This window comes from Polistes fuscatus, unplaced genomic scaffold (genome assembly GCF_010416935.1).
Source record: "Polistes fuscatus isolate 324 unplaced genomic scaffold, CU_Pfus_HIC Scaffold6, whole genome shotgun sequence".
Lineage (NCBI taxonomy): Eukaryota > Metazoa > Arthropoda > Insecta > Hymenoptera > Vespidae > Polistes > Polistes fuscatus.
Genome location: NW_025113140.1, coordinates 6,781,279 through 6,802,741, shown reverse-complemented (window position 1 = coordinate 6,802,741; position 21,463 = coordinate 6,781,279). Strand labels below are relative to the sequence as shown.

Here is a 21,463-nt window from a genome sequence, read left to right as displayed (position 1 = left end):
CGTAAGATATATCGTATTACTTTATTCGATAGTGAAACTTAATATGGTCGGTGCTCGCACAGGGACTCCGACAAATGGAATTTTTCTTCCCTCGTAACGAACACTCTGTTTTATGTCTTTTACATTTAGTTATATCTATTAATAATTCAATTGAACGTAACGACAATCTTTAGATATGAAAATAATTAACCAAAAATATAGCTAGGAAATAGAAAAGAAAAAACGCGGTGGTACCTTAAAAGATACGAAAATCATTATCGGCCTTCAGTTTGAGCAGATCGGAGAAATTGAAACCTACGGAAAAAGATGATTTTACCGATGTACTTCTTTATATACATACAAATACTAAATTGTGTATACTTACGAGATGTCACTTGGGGCGACGCTTCTTTCTCCTTTTTCTCGCAATTGATTTGATCGCAATCCGCGTCGATGGAATCCATATTTACGTCGAAATCGCCTACATTCGAAGCATTTCCGCAATCGGATATTTGAAAGTTTCTCGAATTGTCGCCGTACATAGAAGGTTGCACCGATCTCGAAGCGTTTAAGTCTAAACGACGATAATACGATAAATGAAGCATTAATTGAATCGGTACTAATTGAAAGAGAATGAAGAAAAATAACGAATACCTTTGATCATCAGAGTCTCGTTTAACGTGAAAGAAGACGCACGGCTCGCATTCGCTTCGTAATCAGAAGTATTCGAGAAGTTAAACGTATTTTTACGTTTGATCGAAGGCGTGATACCGTATTGCACTTTCTCGATTTTCGTAACTCGCGGATAACGAGTAGATTTTTTCGGAGTTTCCAATGTTTCCGAATCAATATTTTGAGCATCGTTTTCGTCGTTGCGAGTCAATTTCATCCTCTTGGGTTCGCACGTATCGTTCGCGTATCGATTACTCTCGTTGTAATTAGCTAAGCATTGTTCTTCCACGCACATTGGCGTCGCGTATCGATTATGTTGATTCCTTTGCTCGAAGCTCGTTTGTTTCGCGATCGATCCGACGTTGCTCGAAAAGGACGACGCGGAAGGATAATTCTTACCGTGAATCTTTTGCAAAGGCGTTGCTACCGCCGTAGACGACTTCTCCGTGGTTATGTTGCTCGTCGATCGTTTTTCATCGTTTTCCGAATCATTTCTTTTCGGCGTCCCATCGAGAGTTTCGTCCCTTATGCACATCTCCTCCAAAGCGATCGTGTTGACCGATATCGAATCTACAAACAAACGGATCATTTTCAAATAAATCTATTCGCGCGTACATTAGGGCAAATCAAATAAGACGATACCAGCATCGATCCGCGACGGTTGTTTTTTAAACTCGCAGTTTTTCCAATTGCGCATACAATTTAACCGTAATCGCGACAAATTGATTTTCGGCGGGGGCATCTCCAATATTTTCATCGCTCGTTCTTTCTTCGCTTCCTCTAGTTGTTTTTCCAAAGTTTTCAACTACGGACAACGAACGACAAGGAATATTAGAATAATAAAACTCGCTAGAGATGTATAGGCATCGCGTTTCGAAATGATATCGGGCAAAAACCTCCAATTCGGTCGACTGTAGTTGATTCCTCGAACACTCGATATCCTTCTTCAACTGGACTAATTTTCGACGCAAATTCTCTTTATTCGTCTTCGCTTTAACGAGTTCTATTACTTTTAATCTCATCTTAATTTCATCGATCTTCTTTTCCGTTACGATTGTCTTTTCCAAATCTTTTATTTTAAATTCCAGAATCATTTTCTCGATGGTAACCTTCTTCAAACGGACTCTTTCCTCGTTACGTTTTTTAGCCAAAGGAATTTTTTCGTATTCGTCCTGTCATCGATATCAAGAATAAGAGAGAAAAGAATAAGATAAAGATAATATGGTTAGAATAGGAGTATAGTTACTAACGAAATAAGATTGCCAAGTCGTTTGATATTCTTGTAGAATGTCTTTGTATTGTTTAATCTCTAGTAATATTAATTTCGAACGATGGTCGATATTCGCTCCGATGAAAGTGATCCTTTGCTTCGTTTCTATCGATTCTTCTCGCAATCTGGCAACGAGTAAGAAGGTGTAAGTAAATAATCAATCATCTATTTTTCGATGACGTACCTTTGAAAAGTAGCTTTCAACGTCGATGTTACGTCTTCGGCATCTTTTATTTTTATCTTAAGCTCCTTTCTCTTCTCGATCTTCGTTAGAACGTTTCTTTTTATCTTCTTTATTTCAGTCTCAGCTTCTGCGAAAAGAAAATGGCGACAATATTTCACGTCAGTTTTATGCGCGAGTCCAAGCCAAAGCGAGGACCGGACGATGATAATGTTATCTCGAAAAAAGTCGAATTATTTCTTACTGTCGTATGATTCCGCGTAAGTGCCAATTTCCACGCACAAGCAGGCTTCCAGAATTTCCACGAAGCGTGGGTCGTCGTAAGGTATTTCTTCGTCCTCCATATTATTTCTAATCTAACCACATTAAGAAACGCGCAATTTTATATAACTAACAATAAGATTATTCTACTAATCAAATTTATATATCAAAGAACGCGCACACTTTGTTTCCTTTATCATCTTATCGCGTTTATCGTCGTTATTTAGTTTTATTACTCGCAAAGTGGGATTCGACGACGACGACGACGACGAGGACGAGGACGAGGACGACAGGTTATCTCGTTAAGCTATTTGCCAAGAAAAAAAAAGCAACAGGACGAAAATAGAATTTAGTGGAAAAATTGCAATCTCTTTGGAATGCAGAATACGATACCATAAAATGTTGGATTGAATTTACCCGCTGGCTTTGCGCCTTTGTTCTCGCGTGGTGCAAATAAATGAGGAACGATGCTTCAATCTCAAGTTTTAAAGTACAACTTGAAACACGTAGTATCTAGCTCCCCGCTCCTACCCCCCACCCTTACTCACTTTCTCCGTTTCTTTGCTCCGTCGGTATTTCCAAATCCTCTTTGATTTTCTTCCTATCTTTTTTTATCGACATTATTTACTCGCGATAATTATCGATGTATCCGAAATCTCTACTCTTTCATTCGATAATACGTATTAACGAAAAAAGAAAAAAAAACGCATACAACTATATAGGAGATCCATATAAAACATCCTAATATAAACATGGAACCGTTCGCGCTTTCGTATTCGAAATATTTACAAGGTAAAGGCGATTACGCGTTAAGCCTCGAGAAATTCACTTGCCTTTTCTCAGTTATTTTATCAATTTGACGATACGTATGAAAGAGGAGGAGACGAGCACGGTAGCAACTGGCTACAAACGTAATCTTCCTTCGAAACGAGTTCTAGAGATAATCTCTCGCGGATGAGCGTAACGCCGTATTATTCGGTGCATTAAAAATCTATGACATCCTTACCAAAAGACGCTTTCTCTCGCGAGCTCGTTTACATAGAAACGATCGTACTCGAATACGTTAACGAATACGCGTATACTTGAGCTACGTCGAAGAAAATTCCTCGTAATATTCGGCCTTTTTTGTTTTCAACTTTGGAATAATTGTCTTTTTTGGTGTATCTCGTGACCCAGATACCGAACAAGGAACGATTCGTTGCGGATGCTTCTTGTTGACGAGGAAAAAAAGGGGAAAGTATAGAAAAAGCGCGGCGAACGAATATCTCGCGAGCATCGGGGAGATCACGTGGGTGAGAAGCAAGCGTATATGGAGGATGTAAAAGGTAGAAAAAAGTAAGGGATGCTGAATGAAGAGGAAAAAGAAAAAGAGAGAGGGAGAGAGAGAGGCCTCTGGGCACTCGTCGGCCCATTGAAAAGGATATTCGTTCGCTTTCACCGAGCATTCTTCGCCAGGCTGTCTACGCACGCGTTGAAAAGCAACCCCGAGGAGAGCACCGCGTTCTACGACGACGTCCTCCTCCTTTCCTGTAAATTGCACAAGTCGCGATTGCGCCAAAGCAAACATTGCAATTTCCAGTCGTTTCAACTCCAAACAAAAACTCTCCTGTCTTTAGTTTACTTGGATCATTGGACCGTATGCGGGTACTTGTTATTCGTTCGATAAAAGCTACGTAATACCCCCCCATTATTGTAAAGTTATTGAATTGCATCGGAAACGGAATGATTGAAAAGCGTACGATAAATCCAACGTAATAATCGCATCCGCGTGCATGAATTATGCGAAGCGGAAGGAAGTCCAAGTTGAAAAGTTTTGTCAGTGTTTCTCAGCTTCCTGGTTTCGCGCGACGTCGCGTATCTAATACGCTCGCCGAAGAAAAGAAATATGATAAATAATAGAGTACTTTTGTCAGTGTATATACGTACGCGTGGAAGAGGAGAATCGAATGGTGTAACGACGCGTCAAATTCATCCTCTTCTTTTTTTTCTTTTTTTTCTTTTCCTTTCGTTTTTACGATAAATATGAAAAGCCAACGACCGCGCACCGTAAATTCTATAAAAGCTTTAGATTAGAGAAAGAAAATCCGGGCGAATTTCACCCCTCGACGAATCTACTACAATTTACGTAGGTTGCTACGTACGTTTCTACCTTTTTGCTTTCGTCCATGTTTCATTCGGGATCCAATGTATGCGTCTGCGCGTTATAAGCGCGTGTATCTAGATATTAGATATTTTCTAAGAAAAATCGCGAAAGAATGCTCGCGTAGGGTTTGAAAATCAAACGGAAATGGAGCAAAAATGTACTACGACGAGTAAAACGAAACGCTCCATTTCGAATTGGCTCGAATTAATCGGCCATGTCAGCGACGATAACGCGCAGCTTCCATTTCTCCATAGGTTTGCCTCGTATAGGTGGCATATTTCATTTTGATACTTTTATAGATACCCTTTATAAATAGTCGATTCGCAATACGCGTGCATACACCTACGTAGGTTTTTTTCCGAAATACGACAAAGCACGATCGATACGTTTAGTCGCGAGCGACGACTAGGAGCCCGCGGCGAGCAATAAAAATCCTTCGCTCGGACGTTTCTCGTATCCTGTTGTTTCCATGGCGCGCACAACCTTTGGGAGAGAGAGAGAGAGACAATTCAGAGACAACACCAAGGAAAGACATGACTTACAACTGTAACGACGATTCTCGAATACTACCGACTACTACACCCGTCGTCGGAATGTATGTATCTTTTCGGAAAATGCAACTTTCTCTCTCTCCGGCTTTTGCTTTGCACATTTGCGCGCCCCCGGCGACGCGTCGGAGTCGTATAAACCGCTACGACTTTCAACACAAAAGGACCTATCCACTCTGAAAACTTCATTGCATGGAATTTCTGCACCGCGAATACGTTATTGAACCTTTTTACGCGTTGATTCGTGACAAATTGTAAAAATGAAAGAAACGACAAAGATCGGATAAATAAATAAAAGGGGGTTGTTTGAAAAATTTTCTCGAGCCTCGGCGAGCGGTGGACATCGGCCATTAGTCAAACTCATCGAACTATCTCTCTTGAAACGCAAACATTCTATCCACGGCGATCCATATCTCTCATAATTCAATGAAACGGACACCCTAGATTTATTAGGTACTCGTCGTCTATCCTTTGAGAAATATTCCCAAGATCCGTAGGAATTTTCAAGATTTATAGCGAAAGACGCGTTCAATGAACTGGACGGACGATCCTAAGCAAAGTATATTCCTCGTTCGATCGTTATCCGAAGGGATCGATCGATCGATCGCCGGCTCGGAATAGCGGAACGGCCAACGGTCGTCGATTAACAAAGGCTACTTGTAATTGAGAGTTGGAATTAGCTCGTTGATTAGAAATGCCATTGCGTATCGGGTACGTATTCGCGTACGTATTTGGTACGCAGGACGCAGTTCGCTTTATCCGCGTTCGGACTTTCGATTCGGTTGCAATCCTCCGTCGACGGAGGAAGCCTCGGGGGCTGCTCGGTCGCGCGACTAGCAGCCCGCGCGAAGCCCTTCAACGAATCGACGCGACTTGACGCGATTCGAGTAGAAGAGGTACGATGGCCGCCGAAGCCAAAGCAACGAGCCATCATCGAGAACGAAACGTTTCTCTATTCGTCTGGCATCCCGCGAAAAGCCGAACCGCAGATTACATCGATCGAACAAAACGCGAATTCTCTATTAGCTTAATCGTGCTCCATTGCCGATCCCTTTTCCGATAACATCTATCTCGTCAGGCTTGATATAACTAATTAAAAACTAGATCCATTCCTTAGATTGGACGCGAGAGAAACTGCATTTATGGATGGCTAGGATATATAATACGTATAATGGACCACCGACGCATTGCGATTCTCAAGCACGAACGTATCTAATCTCATAGAGTGGCGGAATAAAGTTCCTCGCGCGTTTTCTTCGTTATAAATTCAGCGCGGGAGGGTATATGCGAGAGCCACGTACAACTCGGATAGAAAATTCAACCGCGAAATAATGCGATCGAGAGGAAAGTTTCAATCTTTTTCAATATCTTATCGTTTAAATAAGAACAACGACTCCGAGATCGAGAAAATCTTCGTTGCAATATTCAAAACCATACATTCTTCCAAATTCTTTTCTTTCTTCCAGCCTGCAACAAAACGTACTTCGGCGATGTAGGAAAAACCTACAGTTTGGAATTGCATCGACCGAAGGAAGACAAGGTGCCTTACATTTGCAAGCTTACCTTTAGCGCACCCGGCGGAGATCTCGGGGATATAATACAGGTGAGGGGAGACATCGATCTATAGGAAAATAAATATAACGCACAGGGAAGAAAAGGGGGAAAGCATTTAGAGCACGTAGCGTTAACTAACACGAGCAATTTAAGACAAAATACGATAGGACAAAGTTTCGCGCTTGTTAAAGCAAGCGTAACAAAGTACCGCAACTATTCGAATGGAGTAGGCGAGGACGCGAGCGTCAGCGAATTCGCTTCATCGATCGAAATTAAACGTTCCAAGGAAGAGTAACGTCGCGCTACGATAATCTCGCTCTACTAAATTTCCTGGAATTTTTTAATAACGCGTCGAATATCGAGTCGCATCGATCCGCGGGATAAAGTATTCTTCCTTTCGCAGCTCAACTTTGACAGCTTCACCCTTGGCAAATTCGTTTCGTTCACCGCGGAAGGATGTCCGGACGGATCGTTGCAAATCTCGGAAGCGGAACGTCCCGACGTTGGAGGACTTTGGTGCGGCACGACGAGGGATCCGGCCATTTACTACAGCGAGACGTCCAGCGTCTCGATAACTCTCAAACTTCTCCGACTCAGCAAGGATCAGAAGGCGTTCAATTTCGATTTTCGAATGGCGTACAAAATGATTAGAAAATCCGACGCCGTTGTACGCTACGGGAATCCTTTCGTAGGTACGCGATTTTTTTACAAACGAATCGTCCAATGAAATAAAATGAAATCAAATGACGCAATGACATCCTGACTTGTGGTCAGGAATGACGCAGGTGACGACAACGACGACAACGGCTACGTCGACGACGTTGACGGCGGTGCCTACGACGACGACGACGACGACGTCGACGGCGAATACGGAAGACAGGCCGACCGCCGAATACGCCAATACTTCCATGGCGATGCTGATGGTCGAACAACACGCGATGATCCCAACGAAATCGAGCTCGGAGCAGTACCTCGGGGATCTCATCTCCGGCACTTACTGCTCCAGAATATTCAGCGACTGCGACCAAAAGAAGTGCAGACTGCAATCTCCGAACTTTCCTGGCCTTTATCCGCGTAATCTCACCTGTTACTACGCGGTAAGCGAGTAAGAAGGAGAAACGAAAAACTCGACCTTTTAAATATGTATTCGTATCGAGCCGAAACTCCTACGTATCTCTTTTGATAAAAAAAAGAAAGGCACCGGTACTCGATGGAACTTTTCAACTCTATCGAATACCGTGAGCAGCCAATTTGAAGTCATTTAGGAGGAAACGAATGTTTTCCGTATACGTAAATAAAACTAATATCGCGCGATATCGATCCTTCGAATCGTAGGTAACTACGCGCCGCGATAAAAAATAGAAAGTCGATCATTTGCATTGGGTTGATTGGAAGGTTTCGATGTCGAGCAGGTAAGGCAGCACGAGGTACCGCCGGGGAAGTACGCCTTAATTTCGGTCGGACAACCGAGAGGTCAATTGGTTGCCGTAAGGTCCAGACCAGCGACGCAAGCCGAGTCCCCGCCACGCGAACTCCACCTCTGGCAAGATTGCGACGTCATTCAGGTACGTAAAAGGAAGCTGCGAAAATTGGATTAAACGTTATAAATTCGAGGCAGGAGGTAGAGTCGATGCTCTCGTGGAATCAACATGGAAGTAGAAACGGAGATGGAGAACGATCCTACGTGACCGTCTTACAGAGAACCTTCCCTCCTACTTTACATACCAATCTTCGCGATACTTTCTCAAATCGTTAATTTCTTTTTCTTCTCTCGCTTCGAAAAGGAAATGTTATTTTATAAGAAAATTCAACGACTCCGAAGACTTTGTCGAAAAGTCTGGCCGGGGCAAGCTGCTTCTCTCGTAGATTACGATAGCGAGAGATAAGATAACAAGGAATTTCGTATTTCTTAGGATTACGTGACGGTCTACGATGGTTATACCACGAGGGATCCGGTGATACTGAAATTTTGCGGTGGCGGAGAACCGGTGCCCGAGGCAACGAGTAGCGGACCGGAAATTCTCGTCGAGTTCACAACCTCCCCTTACGGTACTTTTCTACATCCGACGCCGCAACGTTCCTTGCACGGATTCCAATTGGAAGTCCAGGTAGATCGATCGAGTCTAACGAAAAGTTCATTACGCGAATAAAGTCCTTTCCTACGACAGAGAGTCCCTCTTTTTCAGGTGAAATTCGTCGACGTCGATTCCCCGACCTACGCGAAGAACAAACGTTGCGAATTTTGGTTGAAAGGTAACAGCGGAGGAGTACTAGAATCTCCGCGTCATTCTCTACCGAGAAACAGTAGCTGCCTTTATCATTTACGCGGTGCCGGACCTACTTTGCCCAGCCCTACGCCCCCGCGTCCTTTACCAAAATTCCCAGAGCAACGTCCTGGCACGGTATGGCGAAGGCCGGCACCGGCCCCACCGCAACCGCAGTTTCGCGTCTGGTTGTCGATTTTAAAGTTTCACGTTGGCATCACCGCATCTACCGGCACCGACGAGGATTGTTCGACGACTCTGATGGTTTGGGACGGAGAAATGATGCCCCTTGGGGAGTGCAACGAAGCTTGGTAGGTGTGCTTTATGGTTAAACCTATGTTGAATTTTAAGAGATACATACGGACTCGTATTTTCCTACACTCTGTGTGTGTGTGTGTACGCGCGTACATATATATTATTGGAATTTGTTCAGCGAGAAAGAACGTCAACGGTACATAGATAAACTCGGAGAAGCGACTTCGCTGGTTGCCGCGCGTCCCGCAAACAACACGACTCTCCTTGCCAGGTATTGCAAAGACAAGGTTCCGAGAACTTGCGATCATGCGATTCTTCAAAACGTCAGTCGTCCTTGTTCCCTCGGAGAAAGCTTCGTATCCTCCAGCAACAGCTTGACCATAGAGATGCGCATGATCGAATCTACCGCTCTGAGGTGAGTTTATTATCGTTATTTTTCTGTGCCGATCATCATCGCCGATAGCGTTATCCGCATTTTATTTTTCATACATCGTAATACCGCGAAATGGTGCGTTCAACCGTTCTACTACCTCTCTTACGGTAGAACGTTCTTACGTTAACAGAGAGAGAGAGAGAGAAAATAAAAGTAACAAAGCACGAGGACGCATCATACGGTCTAGTTAATCGTTTCCACCGGAAAGCATCCATTCCATCGTTCGCGTCTTTTATTATAATAACGCGGCAATGTTTCTTCTCTCGAAGGCCCGTCAACTTCCGAGCTCTGTACGAGTTCGTCGATCTCCATCAGGATGGCGAAGCTTACGGCAGCGGGCCGTGTTCGCGCGCTTTCTACAGCAGGAATCGCGACACCTACCCGGATCGTAGATTCCAAGGACCTCGCGACATTTTTCTCTTCGGTCGCGGCGGATCGAAAAATCTCAGGTAAGTTTCCAATTTCTCCAAATCGATTGTACGAACCGGTAGAATAAAATACGGCAACGCGCGCACGGTTTAGCGCGATTCTAACGCCAAACGAGAAGAGCAAAGCCGTAACAACGAGTAGTAGCCGGCGCTTTATCGACGCTTACCGAACGTATCCATGAATTTTAGCCCAGAAGCTCGTAAAATATCTCTTACAATCGCGATGCCGAAGATTTACGAGGGCCGTAAAACTGCTCGCGAGGAGCACTTTTTATCGGTGTATCGGCTCTTTGGCGGCCGATCGCGTAGCTCGAGCAAAGCTTTCCGTTCGCGGATACGGCGCATTAACGCCGCCAACAGCGTTTCCTTCTCTTAGGAAAAACAAGAAGGATCGATAAATGTGGGTCGATTAAAATCGCTCGGCTCGTTTACCGATTAACAAAGATCCGATTAACAAAGATCCATCGGCGATGCTCCTCTCGTAATCTTCCTGCACAGTTATCGATCCAAAGTCCGTTCCTTTGGGTAACCGACGAAGCATGTAAATTCGATTAAGTCGCTGAAAGTGCAGCCTGGAACGGATTTTGCAGCTGCGTGTACCGCTTCGAGGGTGAACACGACGAGGTCGTCAAGCTGCGGTTCAACAGACTTCTCAACGGCAACCGAACCTGTCGCAGCGTCTCCTCTTCCGATTTCAATCGTCTCCTTTGCATCGGATCCGATAACTTCTCTCTCAAAGTAAGTATAAACGTGCCTCCTCCAACTATCTCCTACTACTAATTCCAACTATGGCCAACGTTTTCGATCTTATTTTCCTAACGTCGCGAACGATATCGCGAATGATATTCCGAGTTGGCGTTCTCAGTGTCTGGTGCCGGTGTCCAACGCAGCGTCAAAGATCCCAACGCGGGTCTTTCAACCAAGTTCGAGAGACGAACAAAGTTTGCCGATCTTCTCTCTACCGTAAAATAGACGTTTCTAAATGTTTCCAAAGCAAAGCCTCGCCCCCCACCCAGCAGCTTCGGTTTCGGAATTTTCGGTTCGCGCGAATCAATCTCTTCTCGACAGATTCATTTTCGCGTCGTCGATATCGTTCGCGGAACACTTCGTATCCGAATAACCTACGTAATACGTACTCCCGTTGGCCTTCTCGCAGGTACTCGATCTCCCATGGCCTAACGCACCCGCCGTTCAACGCGACTGTTTTTGCTCGAATCGTTCTCTCCCTATGAACATCAAATCCACGTCGAACATCGTCGAAGTACACCTGACGGTAACGTCTATGAACGCTCTGGACGACTACAACAACATCTTCTTCGAGGGTACTTGGGACTTTGTCAAAACGACTCCGTGTTTGCAAAAGCGCCGCGTAAGAGGACCTTCGGGAGTGATCAAATACAGATGGCCGCTCAACGACGAGGACGAGGTACGCATCAGTCGATTCTATTACCTTTATACTTTGGTAATTCGATAGCTTGGTCGAACTAACGATCGGCGCTAATAACTTTCAGAAAAACTGCGAGAAGCAGCCTTGGCTGATCGACCCGGCCCCGGGACAATATCTCTACGTGAAAACGCACGGTTCGATAATGACGACGAGTCCTGGGAAAAGTCAGTGCTCGACGAAGAATCGCATCGTTTTCCACACCGGAGGAAAACTTCGCGCTTCGGTATGCCCGCAACCGGTAGAGGATTCGAGGCAACAGGTCGTGGAAATTTTCAGCGATGGCTGGTCCGTCGGTAGAAGCAACTTTATCCCGGTACCCGGTCGAGATCCCGTTAGAACCGTCGCCGTAGAGTTCCTAATCACCGAGCCGGAATCGTACGGCGTCACGTGGCTCGAGCTCACCAGAAGGTATTAATACGCTCGGGGCGAGCCTCCGACAGAGATGCCCGATCATTTTTCATTTCCCTATCGTATCAATTTAGGCCAGCAATAACGTCAACGGCAGGACTACAAATGACTCGAGACTGCGAACAACGATGTCCGGAATTGGACGCGTGTATAAACGCTTCCCTGTGGTGCGACGGAGTCTCCCACTGTCCCTCGGGCTACGACGAGGCTTTGACGCATTGCTCCATGCTCCTACAATTGCCACCGTTGCATCTGGCCCTTGGAGTTTTGGCCATCCTGACGATCCTCGCGGTGATCTTCCTGATCGTTTGGCGAATTTGCCGGCAACGGACCAGCCGCTCGATATCTCAGCACCGATTGAAGAGCATCTCCTCGGAGACGGCGATAATCGATGGAAAGGAAGTGATCTGCTGACACAGCGACAGTTCTGTGCGATACGTCGAAGTCGACCGCGTTACCACCGTGTGACGATCGCCATCGTCCACCTCCTCGCACCTTTCAAAGAGTCTTCTTTTCCCTTCGAAACAGCTCATCCGCTGGTGTTATATATCCTTTTGGAAATAGGACTCTTGGAAGAGTGGCTCGGCTCGGCGACGTAACGCGCAGAACTCTCTACGTCTCTTTCCGAGATATTTTCGATTAAGCAACCGAGCGAACCTCGACTGCTCGGATCGTCATCGAAACTCTTTGACGGAACGGATCTCGCGTATTTCTTTTTCCTCCGTGCGCGAATGCTTCCGTGTTTCGTAAACGTTGAAACGTCTTCAAAGGGAGACGACGAGAGAATACCCAACGCGCGCTTATCGATCCAGCGAACTACGAGTTTGTCAAACTTTAGCAACGTCGCTTCGACTTAGCAAGTTCTGGCAACTGGAAGACAACCGTTTGCGTTACACCGCGGAGAATATTAAATCGCGAAAAATGACCGAACTGTTTTAACGAGGACAATAAGTAATAAAATCCTAGTAATATCCCACCGTTATGGTAGTATAGATTTTCGCGTATCGGGACGACGCGACGTCTCGTTGAACCTTACGAGCATCCATAACTTTTCGATACCGCAAACTAATTTTCTTTCCCCGTTGATAACGATATAAGAAAAAGTTAGTGCATCGTTAGTCAATTCCTATACCGATCTCGTTCGCTTTTCATTTAACAACAGCCCAGAGGTTCATCGATACTCCTCCCACCGCTCGATCCTTGATACGTATATTCGAAGAAGAAGAAGAAGAAGAAGAAGAAGTAATTCGAGAACGATCCGAGACGTCGAGCACTCTACGCGTCTAACGTCCTAACGAACGAGAGAAAAGAGACAAATCTATCTGTACTGGGCCCCCTCTGTAATAAGATAAGAAGAGAAAGAAACGAATAACGAGGAAAATGACATTGCGAGCCGAAGGATAATAATGTATTTCGACTAGAGAGATAGCGAGGAAACTTTCAAAAAAGTCAAAGAAATAGCGATGAATTTCGATTGGAGGGGCTGGACGATACGGTTGCTAGAGAATCGCGTAGTTTGAAATGATGTGATAAATATATACGATGCTGTTTTCCTCGAAGCTGTGCTTCGAAATTATTGTTACGCCCGATGACGCGACGTCGATGGAAAATAAAAGGTAAATGGAAATCCTCCCGGTGTGTTCGAAAAGACGACATCGGCGTCGTTGTCGCGGCTTGTACACCTTGTTCATAATTGTAAATAATTGATTATTGACCTATTTATATAACAGTTGAAAACGCTACTCGTGCACGCGTTTGCCTCCGTTTGCGAATGATTTTTTTCGATTTCCCCTACAGACGTGCGACGCGACGCAACGGAGACCGGCAACGTGCCGCTTTACTACTAATCGATAAGTATGAATTTCGAGGCGAACAGAGAGAAACGCGAATTCTTCGGCAGGTGAAAAGAAAAGATACACCGATACGAATTCGAGCGTATGAGATAGCGGTTGCGATCGATTCGGAATTATCCGTCAAATGCATGCATCTGTACTATACGTATTTTCAGCTAGCCAAAATCACCGCCATTCTTTTCGTCATTAACGACAAATCAAAGTTGATTGGCGAAGGGTCGCGTTAAAATAAAGGACGCGCTAAAAATAAACGACCCTCCACGACACGTTGAAAGAGGACAATCCTGCGACATTGGTCGGAGCAGTAAGTATCGTTTTCGGCCAAAAGAAATCGGTACGCGCGCGCGTAATAACGCGCCTATTTTTTCTTAAATCGTTACTTATCGCTTCTTTTTCTACTTCTTCGTTCGCTGATCCAAAAGTAACTAACGAAAAACTTACGCAAAGCTATTCGTTTTTATCGAGAACAATCCAGAGAACATAAGACTGATCGTGTTTCGAGGCACTTACTTCAGCGTCAATGAACATTTCTTTTTTCATCGTGAAATATCAACGAAAATGTGATCCTTCAAACTGCCACGTATTCGTGTTCGTATTCGATACGTATGTATGTACACGCGCGCAAAGTTTTTTAGCCAAAATTCTTTGATATTCAAACCGAGAATACTCGAGGGAAAAAGGCCGCAATCGGCGTTCCATTTTCTACAATATCGTGGGCTCCGAGAGAGAGAGAGAGAGAGAGAGTGTAAAAAAGAAATAAAAACAAAAGTTGATTTCGAACGGAGAAACGTATCGTGCGTCGACGATGTACATGCATACATAGCCACGTTTATAAGTTCTTTTCGAGACGACGAGCGAGCATAATTAACTAACGAAGAAACAGGGTCGCTCGAGTACGATAATTTGCGTGCACGCGCGTTATATCGCCTTTGTTCTTTCCGCTATACTTACATTAGGAGCTTTCTCGTTAAAGCTCCTCATCGGCCGAAGAAAGCAGCACAAACCGTTCGATATACGAGGAGGTATGCTAATACCGTTACATCGGCCTTTTTGCGTTCTTATTCGTGACAACGGGAGGAATAATTTACATACTCGTTGATACTTACAAAAGGCACAAAATAATTTTAGAATAAGTATCGCATCGTCGCCGAGATATTTCGCTTTTTTGTCAAATTATCATCCGAAACGGATTCTGATAACTCGATGTCTAAACAATGATTTCATCCAAGCTATTTGGTTGAGGAGGATAATTTTTCGAAAACGCAGAGTTCTTTGGAGTGCAATAAAAAGGGGAAAGAAAAGAGAGAGAGAGAGAGAGAGGCGAAAACGCGTCAACTCGTAGGGTGGAGGGTCGTTCGCTGAAGAAACTCGCGTGTATCGATCGTACGAGCGCACAGCAACGCGAAACAACGAGCAACAACAACGGTCATTCGAGCGCTAAACTTGGTGCGACGAGCTCTCGTCACTCGGTAACAAGGGAAACTTCGTTAGGACATTCTTTTTGCTCTTTCGCCATCGATCCTTTCCTTTTTCGATCCATCGCGGCGCCCTGCACCGGCTCCTGCACCGGCTCCTGCACCGGCCCTGCACCACTTACTACCCTCGAGAACCCTTTTTTCGAATTTCTATTCTATTATCAATCCGTAATCCCGTCCTCTCGCTTTTTCATTACTCCGATTCGACGAAAGATTCGAAATTTCACGAAGCTCCTCTCTTGTAAATAATTCTCTTCTAGCTCGTAAGAATTTTAAAAGCTCTAGAGAAGCCGAGTGTAAGCCGTATAATACAAATATTATTAATAATAATAATAATAATAATAATAATAATAATAATAATAATATTAATAATACTACTACTACTAATAATAATAATAATAATGAATAAAATAATAATTATAATAATAATAATCACGTAGACGAATAGTCGTTATTATCACGATGTGAACCATATCCAAAAACGCGTTTAGATCGTTTAAATGTCGGCACCGAAGGAACGTCATTCTTTTGTCTCATGCATCGACAAATATTATGATAAAATCGATTAACGATACGAGAGGATCGAATGGGACATCGTTTTAAAAGATTTTTCCAATGAAACTAATGAAGATACGTCATAACTATCAACGATATTTTTGGAAATAATCGTTTCGAGTCTGAAACAATGTCTCGTTCGATGTTCGATATTTAACAAAAATACAAGATAAACGAACGAGAAATTACGATTACTGCGAATTCAATAATCTCGTTCGGTCTTTTACGCGTTTTCGAGTTTGAAGAGAAACATAGAAAATTGTATATACATATGTTATATGTATAAGATGAGATCGACGTCGTGCTAACGAGACGAATAGTAATACGTTTCACAATGATTATTCATTTATTTGTATTATCTCGTCTCTCTCTTGATTTATTTTCATCAATTGAGTTTGAAACTCACCGACTGACTCTATTAAAAGTTTATAGTCGCACAGAACTTTTTCCAAGTTCAAAGCTCTTCTCCTAAGACTGCCGAAAAACGCTTATTATTTGGAAGCATCGATCTTACACGAACCTTCTTCAATGTAACGGTGACGCGCGCGTGTACCACTTATAGCGCATATATACCACACATACGATTCGGCACAAAATCGATTCGTCCAATCGCATTTTCCTGCTCTTTTTGTTTATTTCTTTTTATTTTCCTCTATTTTTCATACAATACGACCAAGGACAATTTTCACGTCGATCGGATTCGTTTTTTTGCGTTCGATTAGTTATCAAGCTAATTCGTTTAATCCTAAAACAAAGAAACGAACGGAAATAAATACCAGTATGATACCTTGAAAAAAAGCGAACAAGCTCGCTGCTATTCCAATTTCAATGACTTGTCGTCTCGTTTGACAAATACTCGCATATATCGCGAAAGCTAGTATTTTTATCGCAAATAATGAAATCGTTTGATCAATTATATAAACGCCGTTATATCGCTATATAATAAAAAAAAAAAATAAAAAGGAAAGAAAGAAAAATATACGAATGTAAGTAATGAAAAGATCGACGAGCGTATTCGATCGTATTCTTACAAATGAAATTCTTCTTCGGTATGGCGCGAAGACGATTATATTTCTTAAATATTATTCTAAGAAAGACCAAATTGTACTCTCGAAACTTTCGCAGCAGTCATTTATATTATTATCCTCTTAGCAGCGAAACAGCCTATTGTTTTTAGTGCATGCTCGTGCACTGACGGTAATAAGGGAAAAATTAGAAAAGTAAAAAGTAAACGAACAAAAGAATAAAAAAAAAAAAGAAAAAACAAAAAAGAAAATAAAAAGATTCATGCATGAGGATCTGTTTCGATGGACGCTCGATTAGTACGGCGAAAATCAAGGTCAGCAAGAAATCTGACAATAAACTGACACGAATGTCAAATGCATACACACGTACACACACACACACACGATGATACTGCGCTATCGCAAAGGCACATACGCGCGCGCGCGCGGGGCCAAGCGCAAATACACATACTTCCTGTATGCGCACACGACACCAATGTTTCTTAGTATATGTATGTAGAGAACCTAGAAACGGGTTCGATGATCAGGTGACACGATTCCCCTACTCGTAGATATGCTCTCATGAAAATCTACATTTTATTCGAATAGTCGTTGAAAAAAGCGCGACATCGTATCACCTGATCTCGACGTGCATACAACACATATTGTACCACGATCATTTCTCTACCAATAACGAACAACTCGAACGAGCAATCGCTGGACAATTACGTGAATAATGAACATAGTAAATACACCAAAGACGTGCTCGTATATGCATATGTACAATGTGCATACAGTTATTAATTATACCGTTACTAATTACCGATTCGTATATCGAATATGCGACATTTTTAATAAATTATTTTGAAGATTGCGTCCTATTGTCTTTCGCTCGTCAAACCCTCCAAACCTGACCTCCTATTCATTTCTTTTTTTCAAATAATCTATTCAAAAAATTCTACAAACAGTTTTATTATAAGCACAAGCGTTTGCTTTAACGGCAACCACTATAGAATGCATAGGTTATATGCACGAGTTATATGAGATATATATGAGTTATTCATAAGATTATATAGTTGGCAAATTTAATAAATCCAATAGGTAATTTTGTTTCGGTCTTATTAAACTCGTTAATTAATATCATTATCAAGTAAAAAGGTTTTTACCTCGGGTACTACCTACCAATTAAATTCAACAGTCATTATCTATTTTACAACAAAAAAATCCTATGTAAATATTAGATCAAGGTAATTAGAACAAAGATAAACGTTTTTTTATCTTCTTTCTTATCTCGTATAACGTTAGATTTTTATTCTTACCTTTTATTCTTATTGTAATGTTAATAGAAACATGTAGACCAGATCGTCAATGTTTTTAGCGAAGGTAGTTCGCTCAAGGTTAACTAACTGAATAAAAAATCGATACGCGAAATTGAATTTGACGACAACGTCACGTCGGTAATTGCACTGCGTGCATTAGTTGTATCAACGATCGATACGATCGTTCGCTAGTCCCTTAAGAAATAAAACGAACATTTATATTGAAGCACGTTTATTTACAATTAGTAGAGTATTTGAAATAGTCATTGCACAACAACGAGCAATTTCCCTTTTCCCCCACTCTAGACAGACTGCTAGATTTTGTTCTGAGAATTGCTCTGACGTTGTAGCCGACGTATCACCTAGCGGTTTCCTTCTTCTGACGCGGAAGATTAATCATTATTTCGAGGTAATTCCTTCCCGTTGAATTGTTTTTTGGTATCATTTTCTACTCTTATCTGCCAAAGCAATTCGATGGAAGCAACGTAGTGCACCTTTTTAAAGTGATCACGTCATTAGTAGTGCATGGTATAAATATTTTCAACAAATTTGTTTTACTAGATAGTGTTTCATAACATCTTTGCAAGGAACGTGACAGTTAATCGTTGGGCGTTACCAAACATTGCAACGTTTTCCTCAAAAAGAGTGACTCCAGTGGAAAGGATTGTTCAGTTGGATAACCTACACAGAATTATTATTTACTGATAACCAACAAAGCCAGAAGAAACAAAATGAGCTACGGATATCAGGTGATAAATCTATTTATCGATTTTTATTATTTTCTCATTCTTTTGCATTGTATCATTTTTGATTCTAAATCAACTAAAATATTCTAACCTAAGAGAATTATACAGAGTAGAGTTTTTCTTGAAATATATATAATAAGCAATTTAAAATCCCACTTTACTCTTATAATTATTGATTTTCTGCATGACTTTTTGATCAAAAATATTTAGTAGTTAGCGCACTGTATCTATATCTATAACATTATCCAAGGGACCGCCAGTGATCCAGTTTCCAGGACGTGGTCCACCACCAACATCGTTTGGGGTTCCACCTGGTACACCTTCTGCCCCCGGTGCTCCACCATATTCGCAAACCACTAATACCGGCTTTTCAAACGCCGCTCCAGTTTCATTTGGCATGCCTCAACCATATGCTCCGTACGCTTCTTATCCGATGCAACCAAATCCTAATTCGGCTAATCCCACAAGTGCTACCAATCCTCCTCAGTATCCACAGCAAATGCCGTATCCTCCTCAACCGCAATCAAATGTATATCCTCCTCCATCGATGCCTTATCCTTCCTCGTATCCATCTTCTTGTATGCCAGAATCTTCTTTTTATCCGCAACAACAACATTCCGTTTACCCTAATATTCCGCAAGAACAAAATGCACATCGCTTTGGAGATAGAAATTTGTCTTCTTTTTCAAACCCTAATATGTCATTGTCATCTAATTCAGCACCATATCCTGGTGGCAGCAATCTCGGGGGGCAAGGGTTAGGAAATTTGTACTCTCCTTATGGTGCTAATTTACCTTCGGCTTCTGGTCGCAGTGCCCCAGCCCCCCGGAGCTGCAATGCGAATAAGGTGAGATATATATGCGCGAGAGATGTTCAGTATGGATCAAATTATCTTTTATAAATTAAATAATCTTTCATTTTCTTTTTTTAACTACTAACAAGTAATTCCTATGTGAAAAGATTTTCTTACATATATGCATCGCTTTATTTCAGTTGTCACCCACAGTGGTACCCTACAATGGCTTCGATGCCAGAGCCGATGCAGAAGTTATAAGGAAAGCTATGAAAGGATTTGGTACAGATGAAAAAGCTATTATCAATGTTCTTGCCAATCGGAGTAATTTGCAGCGACAAGAAATTGCTTCTCAATTTAAGACCCTTTATGGAAAAGTAAGCATAATACGTTTAATGCGAGCATCAACTATGCAAATTTAATGCATTTTATTTCTTAGGATATGATTAAGGATTTAAAATCGGAATTGTCCGGAAATTTTGAAAAACTAATTCTTGCTATGATGATGCCGTTACCGCAATTCTATGCCAAAGAACTACACGATGCCATGGCCGGTATTGGTACAGACGAATGCGTACTTATTGAAATATTATGTACAATGTCAAACCACGAAATTCGTATTATTAAGGAAGCTTACGAAGCTAGTAAGTTATTCGTATAATCATTTTCGAATGTTTATATTTTATTGTTCGAATATTTTCTAAATGTATCTGTATTTTTAGTGTATGGTAGAAGTTTAGAGGATGATTTAAGATCGGATACATCTGGGAATTTCAAACGCCTAATGGTTTCATTGTGCTGTGCCAATAGAGATGAATCATTTGACGTAGATCCAGCTAGTGCCTTAGAAGATGCCAAAGTTCTCTTACAAGCTGGTATGTGACTTTTTGCCAACATCGATGACTAGGAAACATCGTATTTGTTTCTTATTGAAAACAACTTAAAAAGACATGTCTTTATTACATATAGGCGAGCTACGATTTGGAACTGACGAATCGATGTTTAATGCGATCCTTGTTCAGAGAAATGTACCTCAATTGAAACAAATTTTCCGAGAATATGAAGGCATAACTGGACATACCATAGAAAATGCTATAGAAAATGAATTTTCAGGGGACATTAAGAAAGGTCTCCTTGCTATTGGTACGTATATACATTCATATTAGTTTTTTTTCATTTTTTATATATTTAATAACTATCTATGTATAATTTCAAAATAGTCAAATGCGTCAACAACAGAGCTGCTTTCTTTGCCGAACAATTATACAAAAGCATGAAAGGATTGGGAACGGATGATAGCCGTCTAATCAGGTTGGTCGTTACGCGTTGCGAAGTTGACATGAGAGAAATAAAAGAAGCATTTAAGAACGAGTATGGTGAATCGCTAGAAGATTTTATATCTGTTAGTAATTTTGTTACTTTTTCTTTAAAATATGATGCATTCTATAGAGATATAAATGTTACTTTTATTACTGTTGCAGGGTGATTGTTCCGGACATTACAAGAAATGTTTGTTAGCTCTTGTATCTTAAATCTCAAATTGCACGAGAATAAGTTTGTTCAACTTTTTCGCATTTATCAAAGATTTGCAAGTATAATATTTCAGGTTTTTCTTAATATTTATATATCTGTACAGAATTGAAATTGATATGGATATGCACTTTTAAATAACAATGATCCTATGCTCATTAGTAGCTACGAAAAATGTTATAAAATATGCTGCAAATCGTGCCAATCTTCCTAATGAATCTTAGTAACAAAAGCATTGCACGCTTGTTGGATGGAATCTCTAATACCGGTTATTGATATTGTATTTTTATAAAGCTATTTGAACAAAGAATTATGTTACAAAGGTCTATCGTTTTATATGCATAT

General features: G+C 41.8%; 3 protein-coding genes across 11 annotated transcripts in view; 2 read left to right on the top strand and 1 right to left on the bottom strand.

The window, feature by feature from the left end:
- Window positions 1-13,212, top strand: part of LOC122523654 — a 36,949-nt gene extending 23,737 nt beyond the window's left edge. For all 6 annotated transcript variants that reach the window (XM_043645554.1, XM_043645556.1, XM_043645553.1 and 3 more), the window contains 12 exons: window positions 6,521-6,657; window positions 7,012-7,300; window positions 7,383-7,705; window positions 8,021-8,173; window positions 8,522-8,716; window positions 8,795-9,183; window positions 9,306-9,542; window positions 9,830-10,009; window positions 10,579-10,726; window positions 11,145-11,414; window positions 11,500-11,843; window positions 11,918-13,212. In XM_043645554.1, the coding sequence (XP_043501489.1) occupies window positions 6,521-6,657; window positions 7,012-7,300; window positions 7,383-7,705; window positions 8,021-8,173; window positions 8,522-8,716; window positions 8,795-9,183; window positions 9,306-9,542; window positions 9,830-10,009; window positions 10,579-10,726; window positions 11,145-11,414; window positions 11,500-11,843; window positions 11,918-12,257 (3,005 nt within the window). In that variant the 3' untranslated portion in view covers window positions 12,258-13,212. The remainder of the gene's footprint in view (window positions 1-6,520; window positions 6,658-7,011; window positions 7,301-7,382; window positions 7,706-8,020; window positions 8,174-8,521; window positions 8,717-8,794; window positions 9,184-9,305; window positions 9,543-9,829; window positions 10,010-10,578; window positions 10,727-11,144; window positions 11,415-11,499; window positions 11,844-11,917) is intronic.
- Window positions 3-18,465, bottom strand: LOC122523657. The gene is made up of 9 exons (XM_043645562.1): window positions 18,050-18,465; window positions 2,347-2,458; window positions 2,106-2,232; window positions 1,902-2,046; window positions 1,548-1,823; window positions 1,294-1,456; window positions 1,051-1,221; window positions 365-553; window positions 3-294 (listed from the first exon to the last, which is right to left on the bottom strand). Exons 2-9 carry the CDS (start codon window positions 2,444-2,446, stop codon window positions 236-238), a joined length of 1,230 nt encoding a protein of 409 aa, XP_043501497.1. The 5' UTR covers window positions 2,447-2,458; window positions 18,050-18,465; the 3' UTR covers window positions 3-235.
- Window positions 18,466-18,487: 22 nt separating this feature from the next.
- LOC122523656 (annexin B11-like) lies at window positions 18,488-21,444 on the top strand. Of its 4 annotated transcripts, none has more exons than XM_043645560.1 (9): window positions 18,510-18,798; window positions 19,046-19,109; window positions 19,515-19,642; window positions 19,789-19,965; window positions 20,028-20,232; window positions 20,311-20,463; window positions 20,558-20,731; window positions 20,809-20,990; window positions 21,070-21,444. In XM_043645560.1, the coding sequence occupies exons 1-9, from the start codon at window positions 18,781-18,783 to the stop codon at window positions 21,118-21,120; spliced, it is 1,152 nt and encodes a 383-aa protein (XP_043501495.1). In that variant the 5' UTR covers window positions 18,510-18,780; the 3' UTR covers window positions 21,121-21,444. The 4 variants fall into 4 exon arrangements, with proteins under 4 accessions (XP_043501493.1, XP_043501496.1, XP_043501495.1 ...); XM_043645559.1 differs by having other exon boundaries at window positions 19,046-19,127; XM_043645558.1 differs by having other exon boundaries at window positions 18,488-18,798; window positions 19,046-19,642.
- The last annotated feature ends 19 nt before the right edge of the window (window positions 21,445-21,463 follow it).

Excerpts from the sequence above, each read along its gene's own strand:
- LOC122523657 (XM_043645562.1), bottom strand. The coding sequence starts at position 2,446 with ATGGAGGACGAAGAAATACCTTACGACGACCCACGCTTCGTGGAAATT. Across the intron at positions 2,233-2,346 it reads TTACGCGGAATCATACGACA|AAGCTGAGACTGAAATAAAG; the intron begins GTAAGAAATAAT and ends TTCTTTTCGCAG. Across the intron at positions 1,457-1,547 it reads TACAGTCGACCGAATTGGAG|TTGAAAACTTTGGAAAAACA; the intron begins GTTTTTGCCCGA and ends CGTTGTCCGTAG.
- LOC122523656 (XM_043645558.1), top strand. Across the intron at positions 20,732-20,808 it reads GAAAGGTCTCCTTGCTATTG|TCAAATGCGTCAACAACAGA; the intron begins GTACGTATATAC and ends ATTTCAAAATAG. Across the intron at positions 20,991-21,069 it reads CGCTAGAAGATTTTATATCT|GGTGATTGTTCCGGACATTA; the intron begins GTTAGTAATTTT and ends TTACTGTTGCAG.